Genomic DNA, 24,318 nt, shown 5'->3' on the forward strand with positions numbered 1-24,318 from the left:
GTACCGGCTCCAGGGTCTGAGTTGGCTGCATGCCACCGATCTCCAAGGCTGAGATTTCAATGGATGCTGGAGAGATTTGCTTGTGGGCTATGTAGTAAGGGAATAAATGTTGAAATCCATGGGAAAAAAAATGTACGGCCCTCAGTCCCAGTAACTGGTCTTCTTTGGCACTTGAGAACGATCACAAGTAGTTTGCCTTTTTATTCATATAGAACAAAATTTACAAAGTCATTCATACATTTTTGTTTGTTTTTTGTTTTGTTTTTTACTGACTTCGAAAATTGGGAATATTCAAAATACACTTTTACCCCACTTCATTCTTTCATTATTTACAGGTATATACAAGAAAAATGTAAGAGTTTGTTTTGTTTTTTTTTTTTTTTGTTTCTTTTAAATTTTGTATTAAAAAGCTCTGCTGGTTGTTTTACTGTTTGTTTTCATCATATGGATGTTCCATGTGAGGGCTCCATTGCTTCTGGAATGACTCCCCCCGGCACAGACTGAAATGACATTGGGATCGGGGTTTTCACGGGACTCTGACGAAATAGTCCTCCATTTGGTGACCTGTGTTTACACTGTATGGAGGGCATGGTGGCTGAGCTGCTCAGGGGCAGCGGCAGGTTGCTGCCGGAGGCAGCTGTGAGTGTCCTGCTGGCACCATGAGTTGTCTGTTCTGGTAAAAAGGTGGTGACAGAAAGTTGCGTGTTCTGGTATTCGCGTACCGGCTCCAGGGTCTGAGTTGGCTGCATGCCACCGATCTCCAAGGCTGAGATTTCAATGGATGCTGGAGAGATTTGCTTGTGGGCTATGTCTTCATCGATTAAACTGTTCATGCGCCTATGGACCTGCTCCAGGTTCACTTCTTTGTCCTAGGGAAGAAGAAACCAGAACAATCAGCCCAAACACAATCTCCAGTCCCGTCCGGCCCCACTCCATTTCCTCTGTGTGACAGGAGTCGCTGTCCACTCATTACATCGCTTCGATTTCATCTGTGCCTATGCAAAACCTCAAGGTCTGCCCAACATCTCCAGCTGAGAAACACAGGCTGAAGAAAATACCAGCTCAATCTCAGCCTGCAAAAGTCCCTGATGCTGTCAATCCCATCTTCCTTTGAGGTAAACCGATGGCTCTGGTCCAGCTAACAGGAGCTGGCACCAGGGACCAGTGTATCCCACAGGCCCTTAGCTCACCTTGCACAAGGCCAGAAAAAAAGCATATGCCGGGCAAACAATCGAGTTGGGACTCCAAATTCCAGCAAGCAGCTCGCCACCTTGTAACCATAAGACAGCTCCCCACCATCTCATCTAGGTGCAGTGCATTTTCTAAGGAATTTGTCAGTAAAACACTGTGCACAACCTAGCTAGCTCCAGGGTAGCTGCTTCATGTGCCAAAATCTCCTGGCCAGGGGTTGTGGTGGTGAAGAAGTCTTCCCTTCCCAGCAGGAAGTTCTGGGTCACCTATGTGGCACAGACTATAAACCTACTGGAACAGCACTAAGAGAGACCTACTCTGGGAGCCCTGGGGAGGCGACCACTCACTTGGTGCTTTGAACAGCTGTGTGACCAACTACAAGCTGTCGGTCATCTTAACACACCATCTGGTCCAAGTCTGTCTGTGGTCAGGGCTTGGGAAAGTAATGCTGGTCTTTAGAAAATGCATCACCACCTTCTGAGAAGGCATTGCCTAAGGCTCCCAGGGCAGTCTCTTCAAAGGGCTTTTGGGACAACTTACTGAACATGTTTTAGCTTTCACGAGGAAATACAGCAAAAGAAGTTGTCTTTAAAACCTGAAGCAGCAAAGACCTACAATGGGCTGTTTATCACCACAGTGCGGCGTTCAGGATGCTCAAATCGGAAAGCAACAAAACTGGCAGGGTAAAGTCAACCACCTGGGATGCTGTATGACTGAATTTTAATAGCTAGCATTGTATTTCCAGTCAAAAGGTATTATAGTATATCATTTCTCTATATCTCATAAAGCACAGCGATGATCTACAGTTAGAGTTATTTGGTGCAAGCGTAACATAACAGCAGACTAGCAGCAAAGCATCTAGAAAACCCAACAATCCTGGAACTGGAGAAATTCCCTGGTCTGACTGAAACCTGTAATTGCACTAGGCAGCCAGCCTAAGAAGTAGGACTACCTGAAACTTTCATGTTCCAGTAATCCCTGATTGCTCACAGATCAATGCGTGCTTAAATGTTGGTTAAACCCAACGAACAGAGAAGTAGGAGGTGCCCGCCGCTGCCACCCACTCCTCATGATCTTCAGGTCGAGTACAGAGAATTACAATATTATTCTAGTGGTATCCACTGCTACGCAACTTTGCTTTCACCTGTAAATTGACAAGTCAACTCCAAAGCCCTTGATTCCAGTCGATGTCCACTACAGATTTGATTCTAATCTCCTGATTTAACACCACTTCTACATTACTCAAGAACTGTTGCATTTGATGATCTCTGCATGGATTTGGAAACGAATTAGTGTTACATGATGATGAACGCAAACATGCGTCCTTAGCCTGGGCTAAATCCCCATTGATTTCATCTGGAGTACAATTGTTCACCAATTACAGGGCTTAGCTTCGCATTGCACCTCCTTTGCTAATCAGTAGAAAATTAATTCCGATTTCATTTACATCACAAATCCACCAAGGTCTCAGTGAAGCTCCCAGAAACCTGGGGGATATCATCTTCCTCACCAGAGAAACAAACTATTAAAAAAAAAAAAAAATCCTCTAAGCAACTAATCAGATAATTTTGAGTTCAAGAAAATCAATGGACAATAAATAAAAAAATAAATGTTTGTGGCAGAAAGGGACCATACAACACTGGATCAGCTAACTGCTGCAGCTGCGTTAAGTCCCTCTGCCAACAGCCGTACCTGACCTTTCAGGCTCTTCATTCAATAAGTTAGACAACTTTTAGACAACTATTGAATGAACACCAAGCTGACGATAACACTGAGGCTCTTTCATAAACTTGGTAGCTAGGTAAGTTAAGGATTTGTGGTATAACAGCCAGAGGATTACATGGATTTGATTCATAATTGTATTTATTTCTATTTCTTGTGGACTGGGGGCAAGTGTGAGAAGTGTTCTTATATTATCCCCCATTGGGAGTAAGGGCTGGACCTCTACCGGTGGTTTCCTTTTGCACAGACGTCCCGTTGCGTCCTGCTGTGTTTTCCTCAGCCATCTGTCAATGAAAGCTCACTGCCAAGTTCTGCTTACCCACAAACTGCCACCACGTATGACAATAGCGGTGTCTAAGGAAGCTAACTCTCAGGAACCCATTATATAATGTTTCTTTGGCTACCCTGTACTATTTCTTTTCTCAAAAATGCTGCTAGCTTTGATTTATACTCCTAGGTTGGCATTCTAGTTATCTGGGGCCCATATGCATGCTGAGCCTTTACTACAAAATAAGAAAAAAGTTGAGAACTCAGGTTAAAACTGAGCAAATACTAGAACAAATTTTCCTAATTAAGACTTTGGAGAAATGTTCATGACTCATTTGCATTTTTCTGAGCTTTTGCCAAATACTAATGCCTTCTTCAGATCATTTCAAGTGAAATCAACATCTTATTTATATTTTTTGATTACAAGCACATCCTTAGTGCCTTCTATCCTGCTTTGCAACAGAAACAAATACCATGTGACGGGGATAACTAGCCAAGCCAGAAGGAACAGCAGAGTTTCAATATTTGCAACATGCAGTCTTTAACTATTTGCAGAGAAAAAATACGTGTGAATGAAGTGCGCTCTTCATTTGGAGAATTTGTGCACAAAAGGTTATAAAAATCAAAGGATCAATTAATCCTAGTTATATATGTAGCTTAGCTCTTTTAAGACGTAAACATGAAGAGCCACATATGGGATGGTCTGAAAGACATCTCCCGGTCCAGAGCAGAGGGGTTATTAAGGACGACGTCATTTGGAAAGTTTCCGTCCATTGGCCTAACAGGATGGCCCTCTTCTGCTATGCCCAGTCCGGCCCTGGGACAGCGTTCCTCAGAAAATGGTGGATTTGCATCTGCTTATATTTCATAACAGAAAACCTATGTTTCACTGTGCTAGAGTTTTCACTCTTAAGGAAAAGAGAAACACAACTTCTGCATACAGACACCACATTTTATCTACAACAGAACACTTTATGAAGTAAGTCGAGAAGTAAATACTTGGGGTTTTTTTAAGAGGTAGGGGTGTGGATTTCATTTGCCCACTTCTCTTTTTTTCAGCATTAAGGACAGCTTTCTGGCCTTACTATGATCAGAGAAAACTCTTTAAAGGCTTCCAAGAGCCCAGAAGTTCACATTATTCCTTCTTTTTGTTGTTAAAATAAAATGTTTGTAAAGGTTAAGGAAAACAACTCCGTCTCTGAGGAATAATACTACCACATTTTTAAAGGTTCTTCCATTTTCTTTGTCTTATTAGATGAAGAGCAGCCAAATAACTAAATGTCAAGCTTTGTATGAAACTATCCTAATGCTGAATGAATGATTTTTCAAATGCTTAAAAAAGCCCCAAGATAAAAATTAGAAACCCTTGAAAAGACTAGTTTGTCATTACATACTAGAAGACTGCCTTGAATCCCAAGATTTCCAGAATTGAAGGCTTTGGGATAGCTCTATTTGATAAGCCAAGCTTTCAGAATTTGTAAATTCTGTAAACCTCATCTTTCTTTTCCTTTATTGTTCCCCTGGAAAATTCATTAGCGAGGCATATGTTACTAAAAAGTAACAAGGAAAAACGTTTAAATGGTAATAAAGCCAGAAAAACAAATCTTAAAAGTTATGATGTTTTGCTCCCTTGTCAGCTCAGTGTTCTCCTTTATTTTTAATTCTGTAAGTCTCATTAAATATGAGCCATTTGTTATAATTTTTAAGCACTTAGTTAAGTTCCTTTTTTTCCATTTCCTGAGGCTTTGTCACCTTAATTGTAAAATGGTAATGTAGCATTGCAAAAGATTTTCAAGCTTTCTGATGCTGTAACTGTTCTTTATTTTTGCACTTCTCTCTGACAAAAATTAATGCATGATATCTAATAAATTACTATAAATTAATAAATTGAGTCTTGGAGCTAGGGAATGGCAGATGCATCAGACCCGTCAGCTGGATGGAAAAACCAGGAGCCATAGTGGAGTTTGGTGCCAGTTTTCTAGCACAGAGACATCCCTTACCCAAAGGACAACACCTCGGGGGAAGCCCTACTGCTTCTCTTCTAAAGGTTTCTGGCTTCAGCTCCACTAAGCTCTAGTCAGGTCTCTTCAAGAACTGAATAAATGAGCTCCAAACTTAATACTTCAGTGTCTGTGACAGACATCTTACCAAAGGTTTCTTGTCTCTCTTTTGCACTTAATATGCAAAACTTAGTTAATGTTATAAATATGTCACATCGCAGATGTTTCGTGCCAATTCAACTTCACTTTTCATACATAGCTACATTGGATAAACGTATACGCTTGTGTTGCCAGAAGGAGATCAAATATTTTTCCTTTGCTACCTTCATAATTCTATTTTCAATATTAACGTTGTACTCCAAATAGATCAGCTGAAGAAATTAATCAGTGAAGGGAAGAAAAAATATCACGTGTAAGGAAAATGAATTATAAACACAGGCTTATCCTCCTCAAGCTTAAGGAAAACAGCTAACCAAACATTGCTTCTGGTCAGGAAATTATCTTACTCATAAATACCAATTTAAATGTCATTCTTCCCCAATGAGATTGAGTTCTGGGAGGGCGAATGAAGGGCACGTTTCCGATACGTGCCAAGCACTTGATCGTGAGCGACAGGTTCAGTGGCCTACGACTGACTGTAGGAGCGCACCGTGGCAACCTTTGGCGTGGATGTGAAGGATGCTCACCAGAATTATCTGGGAACGGCTAACCCTGCATGACCACGCCTGCAAGAAACTATGACTCCCTTTCAGGACTAACCAAGTTTGGCCTTATCACGTGGAGAGAATTTATGGCAATATATAAATGCAGACAGGATGATTTACAGAGTAATCAATATCTTTTTCCAGCTTATTTTCTGTGACTTTTGACAGTGGGCTCGAATAAAAACGTGTGGGCAGTCAGATTGAAAGAATATGAAACTACTTGGGAGGTGTGAAGTCAGTTAACATCAAATTTGAGAGACGTCTGAGTGTTGGAAAGGAGCTACTGGCTGATGTTTTCAAGAAATTGCCCACATTGCTCGAAACACAGTTAATTCAAAGGTGATACTGTTCAGCTGCCAGACTTGCAAAAGTTGGGGTTTTCCAAAGGGAAGGTTTTTAAGAAGAATGTTTTTATTAATGACACCAATGTGGCCTCATGTTCTTAGTCTTGATTTCTCTGATCTTATCATGAAGTTCAAGAGAAGCTACTCGAAGAGATAAAAAGTTGCAAGCTGAACGAGCAGTTTCAGTAAGGCCAAAAAAGAAGACAAATGCCCCAAAAGGAAGGCCAAATATCTGCAGAAATTTGATGCTAAAACTATGCCAAAACTGTGATAAGTTGCATCTGCATCCCACACATGCAAATAAAACCACACTAGACTAGAGAAGAAGAAAAAGACTGGTGGTCCTGACCCCAAATACCAAGCACTAAAAATTCAGAAATATGGCCAATATGGGCAGACAGGCACATACACCGAGGGACTATCGTGAACGTGTCAATACCTCCTGGTCAGATGCTCATAACTGTGCCAAGTATTAAAAGCCTGTTAATGCAGTTCTTAATAAGCCTCAGGAGACATGCAGAAAATAATGCTTTTAAAGTAATACAGTCTTAATCATCAATCACGGTGCATTTCTGTTTTGTTTGTTTGCTTGTTTCTGTCTTGGGTGACAATATGAAGGATTATCTTTCAGTGACAGAATGAAACCAAGACAGTAATGTTAACATTACGTTTTCATTCTGTGAAAGAACTATTTAAAATAATAAGACAATTTTGTGATTTGGACTGGGGTTCAAAATTTGAGTCAAGCCCCAGCCCCAGCCCAACATTTCCTCTTCTGACCCAGACCAGGTTACATGCCAGTCCCTCTACCATCCATATAAAACACCTCTTTACCCATACTCGTATGTTAAAAAATACAAGTGACAGTGGTCATGAGACACAGATGATGGAAGGCACACATGTACCCAGCTGGGCAGAAAGGAAGTCTCTGAGGCCCTTCCATGCACAGACAGACATACCGCATAGCTGAAAAAGAAAGCAGAGAAATAAAACTGAAACAGCGAGGTTCCCATGCTCAGGTACCCACAGGCTATTCTCTTACTAGCTCAGCGTCAAAACCCACAGCTCCACCCAGCTACCAGCTTCTGCCCGTGGGGTTTCAGACATCATGGACTCAAACATTTAGCTTATTAAGGAGAAATGAAGAAGCAGCAGCTCTGCATATGGACATTTGTTTAAGATTATTGTGAAATTCTGTGTTCACCCAGGGTCATAATCATTACTTTCAGCTGCAGCTACTGCATATGTAAAGCTGTAATTTTAATTTATTCCAGGAGGCTCTGACAGAGTGGCAAAACCAGACATAATTGCCTTGCTCAGGAAGAAAAAGCAGTGATGATATATATAATAGATGTGCTGCAAAACAATGACAACACAGTATGGTGTTATATTAATACAAATAACCCCTTTTTAATACGACTCAGTTTGCCACACTCATTATTCTAGAGATTCTGCAGTCGACAATGCAGTGAAATGCAGACAGACGTGTAAACAGATGCAGCGATGATGTATGTTTGCTGTCATTAATTTAACACAGGCAACTGACCTAGTCAAAGAGCACTTAATGTTACATAAAATTTGCTGAGTGGTTTCTAAGTGTACTCTGCTAGATGCTGGTTTGACCATAACAGCATCTTGTTAGAAATAAGTACAGATGCACCTCAAGAGTCTACTTGAAAAACTATTTTATAAATACACCCAACTCTGCAATCAAACTTCTGCTTTTATAACTGGGAACTATACCATGTATTTTAAATTAGCAATTAACTAAGCTATCATCCATAAAACAGCTGTTAGAAGAATGCATTGAGACTGACATCAGTTGAGGTCCAGTAGACCGTTATCCAATTGAAAGGATAAAAGAAATGAAAGAGTTTTGCAACATATTAATTTCATTCAGTGTGTAATCATCTTCAAAGAAACAAAACTTCATAAAAGATTATGTACAAGAAGCCACCTTATTCACTAGGAGGTGCTCTCCTTCACCAGAGAGCAGAAATTCCTTTATGAAGAGACAGTAATATTCTTTTCCTTTCTAAGTAAACCTGAAAAAAAGTGAGAAATAAGAGAATGCTGCAAAGATTATGTTAATGGGATAGAAAATGGTTTCAAATACATTGCCAAAGTTTATTCCCACCTACCCACAAGCAGAAAATTGGTGAAAATAAGAAAGTATTACCAGAAACCTGGAGACCAATCAAGTAACAGTGACTTGCTACAGAATTGCTACAAGTAGCAAGGAGCTTCATGAAGCAGTCCATATCTTCCCACACTCACGTTGCCCCCCTTACCCAGGTTGGATTTATGTAACCTGAAATCGCATCTAGCCAGGGCACTCATTCTGAAGATGGCTGGGACTGTCCCATAGTCCCTGTCTGTGAGCCGCATCCAGAAACACACTGGACAATAAGCTCCCCACCAGCACACCAATTTAAACCAGCTAAATATCTGTCTTAGTTTTATTTTTTTCTCTTCAACTGCATCTGCATGCTATGGCACTGTGAATAAATATGCAGGGCACAGTGCTGATGGGACAAGCATTGCACATTAGGTGACAGTAGGCACACCTCACTCTGACCCCAGTCTTTTGCAGTGACTCGCTCCCACATTCATCACAACCCATGAACTAAGAGCAATCACAGAGAAACACTGGCTAGTCCTCACAACCGACAGCAGACTCAAACCCGCAAAGTGAGAGGCTGTGATAGCATCCTCGTTTGTTACTCTATAAGAAAGGGGACATTCAGCCTCATGCGTAGGAATTCAAGCTTTAGAATCCTTACCAACCTTGGTTCACGAGCATTAGAAGCCGGTAACCCAACTACAAAGAAAATGAATGACTGGTTCACGTTATACAGATGTTGCCACAGTTTTCGTGAGGTCAAAAATAAACAGGATAGTAAGAGAATGAAAAGAAACAGTTTTCAACACAAGGAGCAAAATGCAGTACTGAATGAGTGCTGGTTGATGAGCATGCCAATGTCTCTGCAAAGGAACTCTTTTAGGAGAAAGGAGAACTTGCACATAGGGAAACCTTTACTGTGCATACACTGCATGTATTGTGGTTACAGGCATTTCCAACAACACAAAGGTTAGGTTCAAGGGGAGTTCCAGGGAGAGGTAAACGTGAGGAGAAAACTAGCAAGGATTCATCTGTGCAGGCATCTTCAACAACAAACCAATTATCTGTATGTTTATTGTAAATTCTCACCATGCTTCTGAGGCCCAACATCACATCATTGGCCATCTCCAGATAGAAAGGGAAAGGAAGATGTGGGGAGAAAAGAAAAGGATCAAAATAGTGAGGCTAATAATGTGATTAATATTTCACTCTTACCAGCAAACATATACTTATTACTTCTTATACTTCTGGTTTGAAATAGCAAATTCTAGCCACTGCAACCAAAGAGGATGGCCCTGAAGAGGGTGGCGTTTTCATAATTCAACTACATCTAAAATGACCCTGGGAGGTGACAGGTTATTCTTTTACAAAGCAAAGATTAAATTCACATAGGTTCTGTTCCAAAACTCACTAAAAGTTAATGGATTCTTTACATTGCTTTACACAGCTTTTAAATCCTAAATTATTATCTAGTCCACAAGGGACGTAATTTTTCACTCTACTGAGCCCAAAGCAAAGCAACACTACCCTCTAACAGTCTGATTTACACTATTGGAGCATCAGGCATAACAGATTGCTCTATCGTCATCCTTCTTCACCATTCCAGCCCAGTCAAATTCAAATCTCAAAAGTTCCCATTTTTTCCTATTATGCCAGGAGTCCAAGAGAGAGTTGGCATAGCAGATGCAAGGAGTTGCTTCTACAACCTGTTTGATGCCCAGCCATAGTTGCCTTGCAAAGCCTCTCTTCTCCACTCCAGCCACGGGAAAGCCTTAGAAAATTCCTAACTCCTGACTATTAGCCACAAATGTTTTAATTAAAATCTGAATTTTGAGAAGGTTTCTGCACCCTTATTCAGGGCTGTATTTTGGAAACTGCCCAAGCTGCTATTTTGACATAAGAAAAGACACGGCCAGCCAAATCATTACACTAATAAAAAGCTGGCCACCAGTTTCCCAAAAGACAACTCTTGGATACCTCATATTTCTGAAGAAATAGTACTTGTTATGTTGAGTAAGTCCAGGTAGGTCTTTTCATTATAGGTGCTTATAAATATGGTTCTGAACTTACAGAAAATCATAACCAAACCATCAAGTTTTTTTTAAAACATAAATATATATTTTCCACAATATTAGTACCCATAATTCCTTAATATTTTGTTAATATTGAGCACGACTTATTTCAGGTACTATAAAACTATTTAAATTCAATGGATAAATAGATTTATAAATTGCTTGTTAATATTATTGCATGGTAAGTTCAGTCTTCAGCAGATGTCTTCAATGCACACGTAACTTTCCCTTCATGCTTTATACGTGTTGGGTTCAAAGCAACTCAAGTTTGATCCTGCACCACTAAAACAAATGGAAGTGTTTTGGTGATCTGGGTGAGGTGAGGATCAAACTCTTATTTAATTTTACATACACGTTTAAATGCTTAGTTAGATCAAGCCATGAGGCATTTTACAAACCACAAAAATGAAAAAAAAAAGTATTGAGAAAACAGCCACATTTTATGTTTTTTATTTTAAACTTTTACTGACTTTGTTATTACTGAACATTCAACCCCCCTGCCAAAAAGTCAGCTTTAAATAACCACTGTAGGCTGAGATGATAGACAAACATTAGCTCTGTAAACATTGTGTGAAGAATCTAAAAGAATCTGACACATTAAGGCTCCAATTCAGTAAAATACATAAGCTCATGCCAAGCACATGAGTAGCCACAGAAGTTCTCTGGGATAGGTGATGTAATACAACTGAAGCAAGTACTTAAAATTATTACCAAACTGGAACTTTAAACAGGTTGTTTCTTTTTGACTTCCCTGCATGGCAACATTCATTTTTTAAGCTTATTTCTGTTCAATGTTTTTTCCCCCCCACTAAGGTTCATGCCGAGTAAATCCAGATTGTATCCCTAAGAATCCCATTAATAGGGTTTTCTTACATGAGTGAGAGAAAAATTAAACCAAACACAAAAGTCCCTTCCCTTGCAGCTAGGGAAATATGCTGGAACCAAACTTGAATGCTTCAACACTGCTTCGGGTAGCAGAAGCCTGGGCTGGGTATCATTAATCACGGGGATGACATGTCACTTTTAAATCCATTACAGCCTTGACCTAAATCTATAGTGATCAATAGCAAGAGTTGACTGATTTCATTGGATTCTGGATGAGCACACTGTCTGTGTGATATTACAGATATTACAGAATATCTGCTTCACTGCCAGGGACCTCTAAGGAGAAAATCTTGTTCCTTCACTCATGTAAGAAGCCAACACTGAGTTAGTTAAGATGCCCTTCCAGCTATTATCAGCTTCTGTACAAGGCAATTTATATATATTATATCCTCCTTTTCTTTTGTTTGGTTTTTTGTTCCCCCTTTAACTGATTCTTCCAGCTTATACTTCATCATCAAACAACATTAAACTTTGCATGCTGGGATGACCGATTCCTAACACTGCTTTGCTGATTTAAAAATGCTAGTTAAATGAAGTTTCTCAGCTTATTATATTCAAAGCTAGTTTGAAACTGAATTTCTAGATGGCATTAAAATGCATTATTTTGCCAGTGCTTGCGTGATTTATTTTCCCGAAAAAAACTTTATTTAATCTTAGAAAAGTAGAATACAATACAGTGGTACAAACAAATGATCATTTATATGCAACTGAGCAAAAAATGTACAAAGATTTCAGACATGTCATAAAAATACAGAAAAAATAATTTAAAATAAAAACAAGATAAAATATAGAGGACATGCAATGAAGGGAAAATAAAATATCAGTTTGATGATCTTATGTTTCCTTTCACTCTCAAAAGGAATCATCCCAGGGGAAATCAAATTGTCAGATAAAAAGATAACACCACAAAGGAGACAAGGTAAATGAAGTGACAAAGAAAAAGACAAGGAAAGTGAAAATAATGGTGAAAGCATAAGACTCTTTAATAATCAAAACCAACACTGCTGACACCATGCTGAAAGTACGGAAGCCTCGATCACCATGGAATAATATCTGGCTGGAGAACTGCAGTGAGATGAACACAGTGCAAACCACAATTCTTAGCAGTGATAAATTTTGATCCATTGGACTCGTATCTGCTAGCTCATATTTCCACTTCTAAGGTACACTGAGCTTCATAGTCTTCTAATACCAGAGGATAGTCCTAGTGGGCCACTTTCATGACTGCTAAAGCTGGAAATAGGGATTTTTGAGGTAGGCTGGAATTTACATATCATCAAACATGGAAACCGAGGAACTTAAGGCAGATCGTACAAGGCTGCCCTGGCCAGAGATATAGGTTTTCTTTCTTTCATCCTGCATAATGCCAAGATATTTGTGACAATTTTTAGAGTAATTTTGTTACCTCCCACTATCCTAGAAAAAGCAGTAACTAGTAATACAAGGAAGTATTGCAGAGTCTAGACTTTTTGATATTCAATAACATTTAAAACATTAAGCTGGGAGTAGCAGGAAACAGGAACAGTAAGATGCTGTTACTAGTGCACAAGTCTGTTCCCACACTGGACAGTACATGAATTGCTTCCCCCTTTTAATCATTTAAAAATAAAAAGTGAGAACAGAAAAGTGAAAAGATTGTTGAATAAAATGATGTTGCAGAAGCACGAGAAAGTTAAGAAATCACAAACTAAGCTGTGAAGACTGTGATTGTTAATGAATTATAAATTTGACACAAGTTATGAGGCAATGACTAGTAGCAACTCAGGAGGTGGAAAATTATGCTATGCCTTAACCAGAAAAAACCCCAAAATCTTCATGCACTACAAAATCACAAACACACTGGGTAAAGTTTCTGAAACACTCCCGTTGCTAGGAGTAGCACAAGCAGTTCGGAGAAAATACATTTCTGATTTATAATGTATATTATCTGAGCTAAGAAAGAATCAAACCAAGAATTTTTTGAGATCATTCTAACATTGTCATTCAAGAGCTGTATTAACAATAACTGAATCAATATCACCTTTTGTGGAAGGTCCAACAAGTATCAGTTCCCAGCAAAAAAATCATCCTGTAAAAGTGACTAATTTCTTTGATGGGGGGTTGCCTGTTAATTTGCTTTTGGTAAATATATCTTGTGCACAGTGAAAAATACGGGAATGCAACTTTCTTTCCATGAATAATATATTTTATCCTTGCTTCTCTGTTTTCATTGTTTTGGAGTATAGTATGTGGATGAACTAGGAGTGCTTTCTTAATAGTTCTAAAGAGATCTCAGAAGTAATAATCTTCAAGGGGAATTGTACATCACAATAAGACACAGCTGATAAAGCACAGAGGATGCTGGGGAGTCCATTGCAGTAAGCAGCTACACTTGATCATAATGACAATGAAAATTTGAAAACTGCCTTTCAGTGTGTCAAATGGAATAAAAGATACCAACAACCTGACAACGTGGCAAAGCCCTTGGCAGTTAAATAATCCAAATTACATTATAGCTTACTGATACAATGAAATAAATGCATAGGACTCATACCAAAAGATATAGAAATCCAGAGATAATTATTGAAAGCTCGACATTTCTACGGTACCAGGTTTCAATAACTTTCTCTGATTGTTCATTTATTCAGAATGGATATAGAGTGACTGAACAGAGATTCCAGAATAAATACTAACTTTCATTTTTTATTTTACAACTCCCCAAATTTCTGAAGCTTATCAAAGTCAAAATATTAGATGTCAGTATTGCAGGCTGAGGAGCAGCTGTGTAAATTCAAGACTTTAACACACAGAGATAGATGTATGAGCTGCCTAAATGTCACTGTGGGTATAGGATGGCTGGGTAATAACAAAAATTAGGAGAGGGTGATTATAAATTCTAGAAAATCTGATTTCAAAGAGATGACCAAATGTAATTTTTTCTAAATCAGAAAATAAGGGCATTTAAACATTACTAGATATCTTTCCAACTTTAAGAGATTACAAACTTGAGCCCTAATAGAAGAATGTAGCACAGTGTTGCAGCTATATGTTTTTTCCTGATGTTAAAGCCAATCTTTTTTCTGTTAATCTGATTTGATAAGGATTAAATGAAGAATTAAAAGGGATAACATTAAGATTTTTACAGAAGAACTCATTAGAAACATTTTTACAAATCTGCTTGAAATAGGATAAAAATATCTTGTATCAACACCCTGAAAAAGAAAATTAACCCAGCCTTCTCTCTTCATACAAGAAATTTCACTGTTCCTTGCATGACAGAATTGTGAATCAATGGCAACTGTCTTTTTGGGAAAGTAAAGGCAGTCCATCTTTCCTGGAGGTTTACCTAAATGAACTGACTTAATGGGTAGAAACAATCCCGTTTTTTAATTGGGTGAGGCAGATTTTCTTCATATGCGAACACTGTAAAAATACTCCAATTGAATGTAGTCTCCATCCGACATAACTCTTCCTATGAAGTCTATACAAATGTAGATGAGATTAATGTCAAAGTCCAAGTTAGGCTGTCAGGTTTCAAAAAACAGGCTTTCTGGTCCTCCGAGTTACATAGTTAACACTACATTTTTCAGACTCATTGTAATTAAGAGTTATGATTTATACCACAGACATCTGAGTCCTTGAACACCTCAATGTATTGGCTCAGGCTTACCTCCACAAAAGCCAAAGGAATACAAAGTAGAAGAGGAAAAGGCAATGAACTGGCAAATACCAACACCTTAATATCAGCTGAAAACATTCCTCCAATGCTAATGAAGGCTGTGCACATTCTTCCAGCCACAGACTTTACAGACCCTTGACATAAAAAATGATAGTTTCTAAAATAATCCTTTCTCTCTCTCTCCAGCAAGCTGTAGGGTTGCCCAACCCTGTCATAAATCTGCCACAGCAGTCGTGCATCCATCTTCGCAACATCTCTCTGGTTTTTGAGTTGGCATTTGTTAGCACGCTACAGCCTACCAAGTGGGTCAAGCCAAAGAGAGAATGTTGCATAAGGGCTCTGCAGCTTAAGACAATTCCTCATTCAATCCTGAATCCACCCTAATTTTCTATAATGGATTTATTATGCTCCTAACAGGGTAAGGGTCACAGAAGCCAAACACTGGCTCCTTGTCCTTTGCCTCATGAAGTTACTCCTGCCTGAGGTGACACCAAAGTCTAATCTTAGGCTGCAGGAAAATCAGCCCCTTTCATGACCCTCCTCAAGCTCTGCAATTCACAGAAGAAAATGGGTGGGAGACAATCCAGCTTCCACAATTTTTAGGTGATATCACAACACCCGCATTTTGCCAGTGCCTTCCCAAAAGCAGAAGAAAATCAGCAGCATGACTTAAGTTTGCAGCTGTTACTAAACTAACGAGTTGGCTGGAGTATCAACTGCAGCTAAGAGGCAGATTTTATATGCTGTATATGCTGTGAATGCGGTAGCTCTGTTGTTATGGCTATTCTGTCAAAATGTTGGGTAATACACAGTGACAGAAATGAGCTATCCTGAATACACTCCTCCCGGAGATCAAATCCTCTTTTTGCTTTTGGTCCCCCAAGCAACGCTCAGCCACTGTTTCTGACTCAAGCAGAGGGGTCGTCAGGACTCAGTGCTCCCCTCATCCCTGGGTCCTGTCCTTTCCAAAGTTTTGAAACTTGGTTCTCCTAAATAAGTTGAAAATCTTCAACCAATGCACACCATCTCTTTTGAAACTTGTTTTTCTATCTTAATTACAGTAGCCATCAGCAATCCCGCTTCAATCCCTCCTTGCTAGTAGTACATGAATAAAATATCTCTGCTCACTAATCTATCAAGAAATATCTCCTACGTTTGTTTGCTAATTTAACTGAGTGGATGTTGTGGTCACTGTGACCAGAGCGCCCTGCTCTCAGCCCCAGTGCACCATCTCTTGGGGGAGGCAGCCATTAGCCATGGGCGAGCTGGTCATGTACCCACTTCTGCTTTACAGTGGTCCCGGCTGCCCGGGAAATGGTCCGGACCCACTGCAGCCATGGGGTCAGAACCCCCAGCCAGTGACACTGCCAGCCTTAGGTGCACGCTCAGAGCTCAGGGTATGGTAATATGTTACACAACCCACTCTGCAGGGGCTCCGGGTGGAAATGAAGTTTAGATTGTACCAACAATGTGGCTGTGCCGTGGTCCAGCCGAGGATCCCTGAAGACTCTGCCCACCCATGGCGCTGGGCGGCCGTCACCCTTCCCTCTGGCTGCTCTGACCTGATCCAGAGGTGCTACTAGCCGCCTGCCTTTTATCGCACCCAGCTCTCCTCTTCAGGGACCCGTCATTGTGTTCCATCCCGCCTGCCCCACGTGCCCTCCTTACGCTTTCCTCCTGGCCGGTTCGGCCTGTGAGCCCTCATGCCTGTGCCCTCTCCTCGGGAACACACACTTTCTCATTCAACCTTAACACCTACTTGTGCCAGGGCTCCCGCTGACTCTGCTCCCCCTCTCTCCACAGCACCCATACCACCGACCTTTTCTGAGCCTGTTCCCGTGCCCTGTGCCTGAGTTTAATTTACCTCCCTTAACCCAGACTGGCTGCGCACCAAGGGCAGCCCCAGCCCCACGTGGGTGATCTTCCCATGTGTGGCTTTACTGTATGGGCATCTTCAGTATACTTTAAAAAACGGCAGCTTAAAAGTATTCCATTGTTTGTCACGGCAACTGCAAAAGAGGATGTACAGAGCCACTCTAATGGAGAATGAACGAGAGAGAAAGGAGGGGAAGAGGTGGAGAGGGATGGGAAGGGGAGAAACGACAGGATGGGGTAGGCAGGGATCTGTAATAATCCTCCTTAGAGATATAAGAGGAGAAATGAAGGGGATGGGCAAAAAGAAAATATTTAAAGTCAGGAAGACAGATCCTTTTTCAGAAATGTATGTTGCGGAATATCCTCATCTCGCTCTACAAAGATGCAGAAAGGCGAGTCCCTGAGCGTAGAGAGGGGGACGCACTGTGGAGTACGGCAAATTGAATGCTTGTGCACACGCAGCGTGAGGACGCTTCAAACAACGTCGCTGCCCGCTGCCCTGCCAGGCCTTCACTGCGGGCGGCCAACTGGCTACTGCCAGGGTTCAGCCCTTAGCAATGCTAACGGGGAGGGAGGGGGCCTTGGGGTAACCTTACAGCAGGAGTGACTTGGACAAGGCGGCAGGGCGAAACGCTACAATATTTAACCAGAGACCAATTAAACCCGCACTTCTGTTCATGCGAAAGCTTCTTTGTAAGCAAGAGTACCTACTCGTGCTCTCCCTGTTGCAGAGTGCTGCATTGTGCAAAGCGGAGACATGCTTCCTTTTACCAAAATTTCCCTTTCGCTATTATACATCGCAGAGCCACAGGCAAGTGACTTTGCAGCTTTGTCCCACAAACACGGTACAGATGTTTATCACTGAGCACTTGATGGATGAATTCAAATGGGAGAAGCAGGAACTCAGAAGAGTGGAATCTTACTGATAAATATTTCACAACATTACAGACTGCAACATATATCTTCAGATCCCATTTGCCAGAATCGCTTACAGGTGACAGGTATGTCAATTAGTGTAGTACTCCTGGCAACCTGAGAAACATAGATTGGAATTGATGGGCTGTGTACTATTTTCCAGCTGTAATGCAGCTCAATGCTATTATTTGCTGGTAACAAACATCTGTTCCAAGACGAAAGCACCTACAAATGCCTCAGTGTCTCCAAAATTACAAGAGGTTAGTTTGTTAAACATTTAATCTATGTAAACAAATACAGGCTTCATGCAAGACAGATCTGAGTGTGGACCGATTATTCTATCATAGCATTACTAACTATTACTCGCTGCTGTGCACGAAAACTTCAAACCCAAGAAATTCTCAGAGATATTTTCCCAGGTAAAATATGTCATATGAAGGTCGGTTTACTCAGAGGCTCCTAGGTTTAGAAATAAAACTGATTTCAAAAGAAAGGAAGCATTTAAACAGTGTCATGGCAATATGGCTTATTCAATTAATAACTAGCTGGGTTTATGTTTAATTGCTCGTGTACCTTGTCAAACTCAGCCTAGGACAGCCATGAAGGCAAACAGCTACCAGCTGGCTGGCCGCTGCGCAGGATGGACATGGTTCTCGCAGCCGATGGACGGGCTCTCAGATCAGAAAGAACATTACCACGGATGGCACAACTGGGTGCCCGTGACTGGCCTCCCCGTCACTCACAGCAGAGGCCGAGGGCATGTTTCTGAACTACTCTCTTACCCCTAAAGGTGGTCTCTCCAGGTCAGGGTTGAGGCACATTGGTGGGGCAATGTGGGGAAGTTTGCACTGCTGCTGCCCATGCTGTATCTGCTCTATAAATAAATAGAGGACTTTAGTCTCCAGGGCTGTCAGTTTGGCACCTTCCATGTGCACAAAAGACATGTTTTGTTTTGTTTTTTTTAATTTGTTTAGAAACAACCACCCAAAAAGTTATATGCAAAGCTTAGTATGGCGAATCAAAATAAATCAAATTTATTGTATGAGAGCACCTAAAATCCCACAACTTCCACTCGCTCTCTCTTTCTTTTGTGTTTTCTACTTTTAATTGTGATAAGAATAAAAGTTATGGACCTCTTTCGGTGTTTCTTGATGACAACGGTTGCTGTTCCACCACAACTCCAATGCTGCCACCAAGCATGCAAGAAGAAGGCCTATTGCTAAAATGCAGAAAACTCCTGCAAAACTGTGAAGCTTGAGTGCCTTCCCATCTGTCTGTGCATTGGTATGGCTATTCAGGTCACAACGTCCCATCCGTGGCCACCATTTCTGTTTAAGAACATCCAAATCTCCGCTTTCTTGCAACTCTAAGATCCTGCAGAAATTTCAAAACACAGGTGTTATTTTCAATAATACCGTTTCACAGCTTTTTTTGGTCTTTTCTGTATGCCACATAACTCTTAAATCTCCTGTCCCACAATTCAAAACTCCATCCCACCACCACCATGATGTAGCATTCTTCATTTGAAACTCCGTTATACCAGGATTTCTTTCTACTCACAGCAGCAGGTAAACTCCACTGGGTAAACTTTAGGAAAAGAAGAGGCTGGCAAAAATTCCACTGCAGTGCAAGAAGCATTTCCAGGGGAAATCAGCATATTCCAGTTAGTCATGGCTGGTCTGGCTACATTCAGCTGCAACAGCTGGTCCCACTAGCAAAATGCTCAGCCCACTCCACTGCTGCTCTCCCACAACGATTTCAAAATCATGTGAGACTAAACATGCTACTATTTGTGCACCACTTAATACGAATCTGTTTGAGCAGCAACCAACTCATTTATTTCAGCAAATGTAGTTTATTCAAAAGGATTTTACTTCAATGCTGTTACTTCATGCCTGAATTACTGTGTTAACAGTTGCTAATTAATCATTGTTTTGCCTCTTGTGAAGTGTCCCTTCTCTCCATGAATGATTCATTTTGGATTTGGTTTGATAACTATTTTAGCTGTTTACTAACAATCTTTTCTCTTGAGGCAGCTTTGTCTCTGGTTACACAGCTGGAGTTTTACCCCTTTTTATAAAGAAGGCGTGAGACGACGAGGAAATCTTGCTTCAGCTCCCTGCCTGGAGCAGAGCACCCGCTCACCTTCTGCTAAGGCCACACATGCCTGCACAACTACATGTCTTCATTTCAGTGAACCCATTCACATGAAAAAGATACTCCTAGCCGATAGCTCAGAGATCACTAAATGGCATAGTTTTAGAGTCTCACGGTCTTGGCAGCCCCATGTAACACTCGGCAATTCCTGTTTTCCTGTGCCATTGTGAGGTTTCAACCTGTCTCTCCCTCCTAAAGGATAAACCAGGGCATCATTTCTTGCTTGCTGTAGGGAGCAACACACTGCTTCATGGGCTACAAAACGTAGCACGAATCAGAGATCTCTCTTCAATCTCTCCCCTAGCTCATAACAAAGCTCTGAGGACATCAGTCCTTTTTCTGCCAGAGGCAGCGCTGCCTGGAGGCAGGAGGCCACACTCAACCTCCAGTCCCCTCCTCCCTAAGCAGATGCACGTGGAGCAGAAGTAGCAGCTTTGTTGAAGCCTGAACTCATAACCTCTCTGCTGTCCCTTAGTCACTGTCGTTTATTCAATAACTGCCAAAATTTACAGGAACCACAAATGCGATGCCTTGCTGGTTATAGAGAGGAATCCTGTAAAATGAGCTTTGTTTCAGCTTACCTCTGAGAGAAAAGATCTCTGTAGGGGCTTCCGTGCTGGAGCGCTATCCCGTAGCCTTTGCTGCTGATGCTGTTTCCAATGACTGTCACAGAGCATTCATCATCCGTCAGCGCAGCATATTCCACCACCGTCACATCCCACAGGAAAGCATAGTTTCCTTTCTTTGCCTGCAAATACATCATGAACACAAGAAAATCTAAACTAAACTACATTTCTAGGCAGGACAAAACCCAAGCAAACAAACCAACCCTGAGCTTGTAATTACTCCGTGGTAGTATTTCATTAGGTCACAGTTTATCTATAGACCTCCAACATCTTAATACATTTCTAACACTCTCCTCTCCCAGCAAGTACCTCATCTACTTCAAACCTCACTAAAATGTCTTCCATTTTTAGTAGGAATACACAGGATAACATAGCCAACCGTAAGCATAGGCAAGGCTTACATAACAGGTATTTAATTATAAAGGAAAGCTATCGCCTTAGTTGATGAAATTTGATGTATGTTTTGTAGGAGATGTGGATTAGCGGGAGCGTGACCGGTTCCAAACATTTGTGCAACTAGCCGGGTACAGTATGAGCACTAAGTGGTGCTTCCAAGTCATCACAGTTACCAAAATGGTAACTTCACAGCTTTCCTCATATAAACGAGTAAATAAAAGCCCCTTCCGAGAGCTATGTTGGTGCTGTAACAAAAGGCATGGTCTGAGCTTAAAAGAGTTCCCTTGTTTTTTTCACAGGTAAGAGGAGACACCAACTTTTACCTCAATTTTGGGACAAATATTGTTTTATTTTAGCGCACACCCACACAGATGTCCTTAAATGTCAGCCTTAATTGGGATTCAAACCAATGCCTGCACGCAGTGCATACGATGAATGTAAATCACCTTGCTTAACATAAGATGTAAGAAACATCTCTGGATAGGGATTCAGTAAAGAAAAAAGTCATCATTTTGTTTGGTTAAAGTAATCATTGGTTTCCTAATATATTTAAATAGTATGTTTTTAAGTCTCTAGTGAACATACAGAGCACAACGGAACAGATGGGCTGGAACATCTAATGCAAATAAATGAGTAGTCACGACCGTAGACTTCCAAGACACTACTTTTTTTTTTTTTTTTCTTTTCTTTTTAAACTTCAGGTGATTTCAGATCTTTCTTTAGGTCAAAACAAAGCAAGGCAGGGACCTGAAGTCCTGCATATATTTCTTTATGGGAATTAAGTCACCAAGCTCCCCTAGCAAATGGGTGCAGCTCTGACATGGAATTAGCTTATCCTTCCGCATATTTTCCATTTTTGTGTAAGCCCGGTTTTGAATTCACCTGTAAGACTCCCTTAGTTATTTTATTATGTTGGATTCCTCAGTTGAGCAATTAAGCTAATTTTACTTCACCATGCTTTGATATAAACCATAGCCTTCTGAAGTCCCTGACAGTTGTTTAAACATGACAATAAATCAAATGGGTGAGTTATCCTCTAGTGGGTAGAATTCCAAGGAAACAAAGATTAAAAGTATGTTGTTTGGATTTTCTCTAAGCTACTAGCCACAATCCACGTCTTCTTCCCCACCCCCTTTCCCTCTTATCTGCATCAAGGCAATCAAAGATCCCCAAATTCATTTGCTTCTGAGTTAAACCAGAGTAAAAATGTAATATCCTTCCTCTTCAGTAAGACTGAAATGAGCCTGTACTGACGACTTCAAAAATAATGTTTTGTTAAGGGTATGCCACCATTGTGGGTTTGTCCCCAGTTTCTCCTTTGCCACTTGGTCAGTTCAGAGTGACAGTAATTAGTGCATTCAGTCTCAGACATCTATTGCTATACTCGTAAAAAACATCATTAAAATCTAAACTACAGTACAGGCCTTAAAGGAGCTATTCAAATAGGAGCCACGGGACTCTACTGTTAAAATCATACATTGATTTAGCTGACACAATTTACTAATCTAGCATGTTCATAAAAATCTCTCTCACTCAAATGTCACTGTATGAAACCAGACCAGAGCAAGACTTCGACATCTGCGTTGTAATGTTATCCCTGGCTGTCTACCTAAACTGGTAACGGTGCCACAAATGAGGAAAGAACAAACAAATCACTCTTTACTATATGCAACAGCCAGAAAGGGCTTCATAACCTATCAACAAAGGGTGCATACAAAATTAGGGATGGCAAGGGAGTGATTCCTCAAGGCATCTAGCCTATATTCAGCCAACAACCTACATTCTTGGAAGCCTCAAATGTGCTTTTCAAAGGTATTTTCTGAACGATCATGTACCCATAACTAACAGGGTTGTTAGCAGCAAATCTCTGCATCCTGCCCTCTGCTCTTCCCACGATGGGTTTTAACAATTCCCATCTTATGCTTTCACATCGTGTTGCTGAAGGGCCTCCTACCTGGTTAGGGACAACCAGCAATGGGCGTCAGTCCCACTGGTGTTCCTGGCAGAGCAGGACCACCAAACCCCTACTTTAGCACATGTCAGGCAGGTTGCGTTCCACAGTAAGTAGTACACAGGCTTTTGCTACCTGTGATAGAAAACCATCCAAGTTCAAGCGCATTAAAAATATGTACTCATGGGACAAAAGACCACAGCATTCCTTACTGCACACAGAATTTATTCAAAATCTATGTTATTAAAGAACAAAAACTTGCCTGATGAATGTACAGAAAGAGGAGATCCAGAAAAGATCTGGCCTAAATCACTGCGCTGAACCTTTGCATTTTTCTGGTTGGTTTTTTTGTATGTTTGTTTGTTTTAAATAGCTGTATATTTTAGTTGTTACAGAATTGCTCTGTAAATCATCCTTTCAAATTTACAAAAGAAGAATGCTGACAACATCACATATTCCTCATCTTTTTCTTAGTAATATGCGAGGAACACAGTCTTCCTCAAATATTCGATTTCAATTATAAGGCAATGTCTAGAGCAAAATCACATTATTGATTCTACTTTTCAAGCCTCAGTTTTCTGTATGTTTGTTTTGTTTTTTTTTTATAAAAGAGCTTTGAATGTTAGACAGCCGATATTTTGACAAGGTCTACTTCTCTTGCATTTGCAATGCTACTATCCTAACTTATGTCATACAACTGTAAGTAGTCAATAAACAAAGTCTACCAGGTCTCTTCATATCAATTTTATACTTTTTAGGACATAAATCATTCTATCCAGTGCCATCACATCTGTAGAGCATTATTTCTCTGACAGTCTGATCACTTTAGCATAAACAGAAACCTGAGTTTTAGACTCTTAGTTATGCATATTTCTCAACTCCCAGAAATAACGGATATAAGACTGTTTCCCCTCTCTGATTGCCAAAAACCAGAATCTTCAAAGATCCCTTTTTCCTAGGGGAAGATTTGTCTCTTGCAAAACTTCTTCCACTTGCATAATTTTCTTCTCTGAAGAGTGGAGACCTCGTACTATTAGTGCGTTCATGGCATGGAAAGCTTCCTTATGACCAAATATTTAGTTGCTGTCTAAATTCAGCAGCCTTCATATCCCTGTTAATATCTGTTGTGACACCTAAGCAGTAACATTTGTTCAATTTAAAGTAAAACTGACAAGCTTTGAAAAACGTATGTACAAAACACACAACTACAAATATACATGTGTTTATGTTTCCTTTTTATATACCTTCACTAGGCAAGCAATAAAAGCCAAATACAATCAAATTGGCTCTTATTTTCAACTAAAAAAAGCAAACCAAAACTTTTTTAAAGTAGTTCAAACTTTTCTTTTTTGTCAGGTGAAAGAATGCATGCACATATGCGTACCCCTTAGCTTTCAGGCCAGAAGAATACTGGACGTAGGAAGACTAAGAAT

The 24,318-nt window shown here is 40.4% G+C and overlaps 1 protein-coding gene across 1 annotated transcript in view; it reads right to left on the minus strand.

Moving 5' to 3' along the window:
- Nucleotides 1-440: 440 nt before the first annotated feature.
- Nucleotides 441-24,318, minus strand: part of GRID1 (glutamate receptor, ionotropic, delta 1) — a 540,147-nt gene continuing 516,269 nt past the window's right edge. Inside the window, 3 exon segments of the mRNA XM_009893055.1 lie at nucleotides 441-869; nucleotides 18,889-19,129; nucleotides 20,494-20,660. Of these exon segments, the coding sequence (XP_009891357.1) occupies nucleotides 441-869; nucleotides 18,889-19,129; nucleotides 20,494-20,660 (837 nt within the window).

This window comes from Charadrius vociferus, unplaced genomic scaffold (genome assembly GCF_000708025.1).
Source record: "Charadrius vociferus isolate BGI_N301 unplaced genomic scaffold, ASM70802v2 scaffold429, whole genome shotgun sequence".
Classification (NCBI taxonomy): domain Eukaryota; kingdom Metazoa; phylum Chordata; class Aves; order Charadriiformes; family Charadriidae; genus Charadrius; species Charadrius vociferus.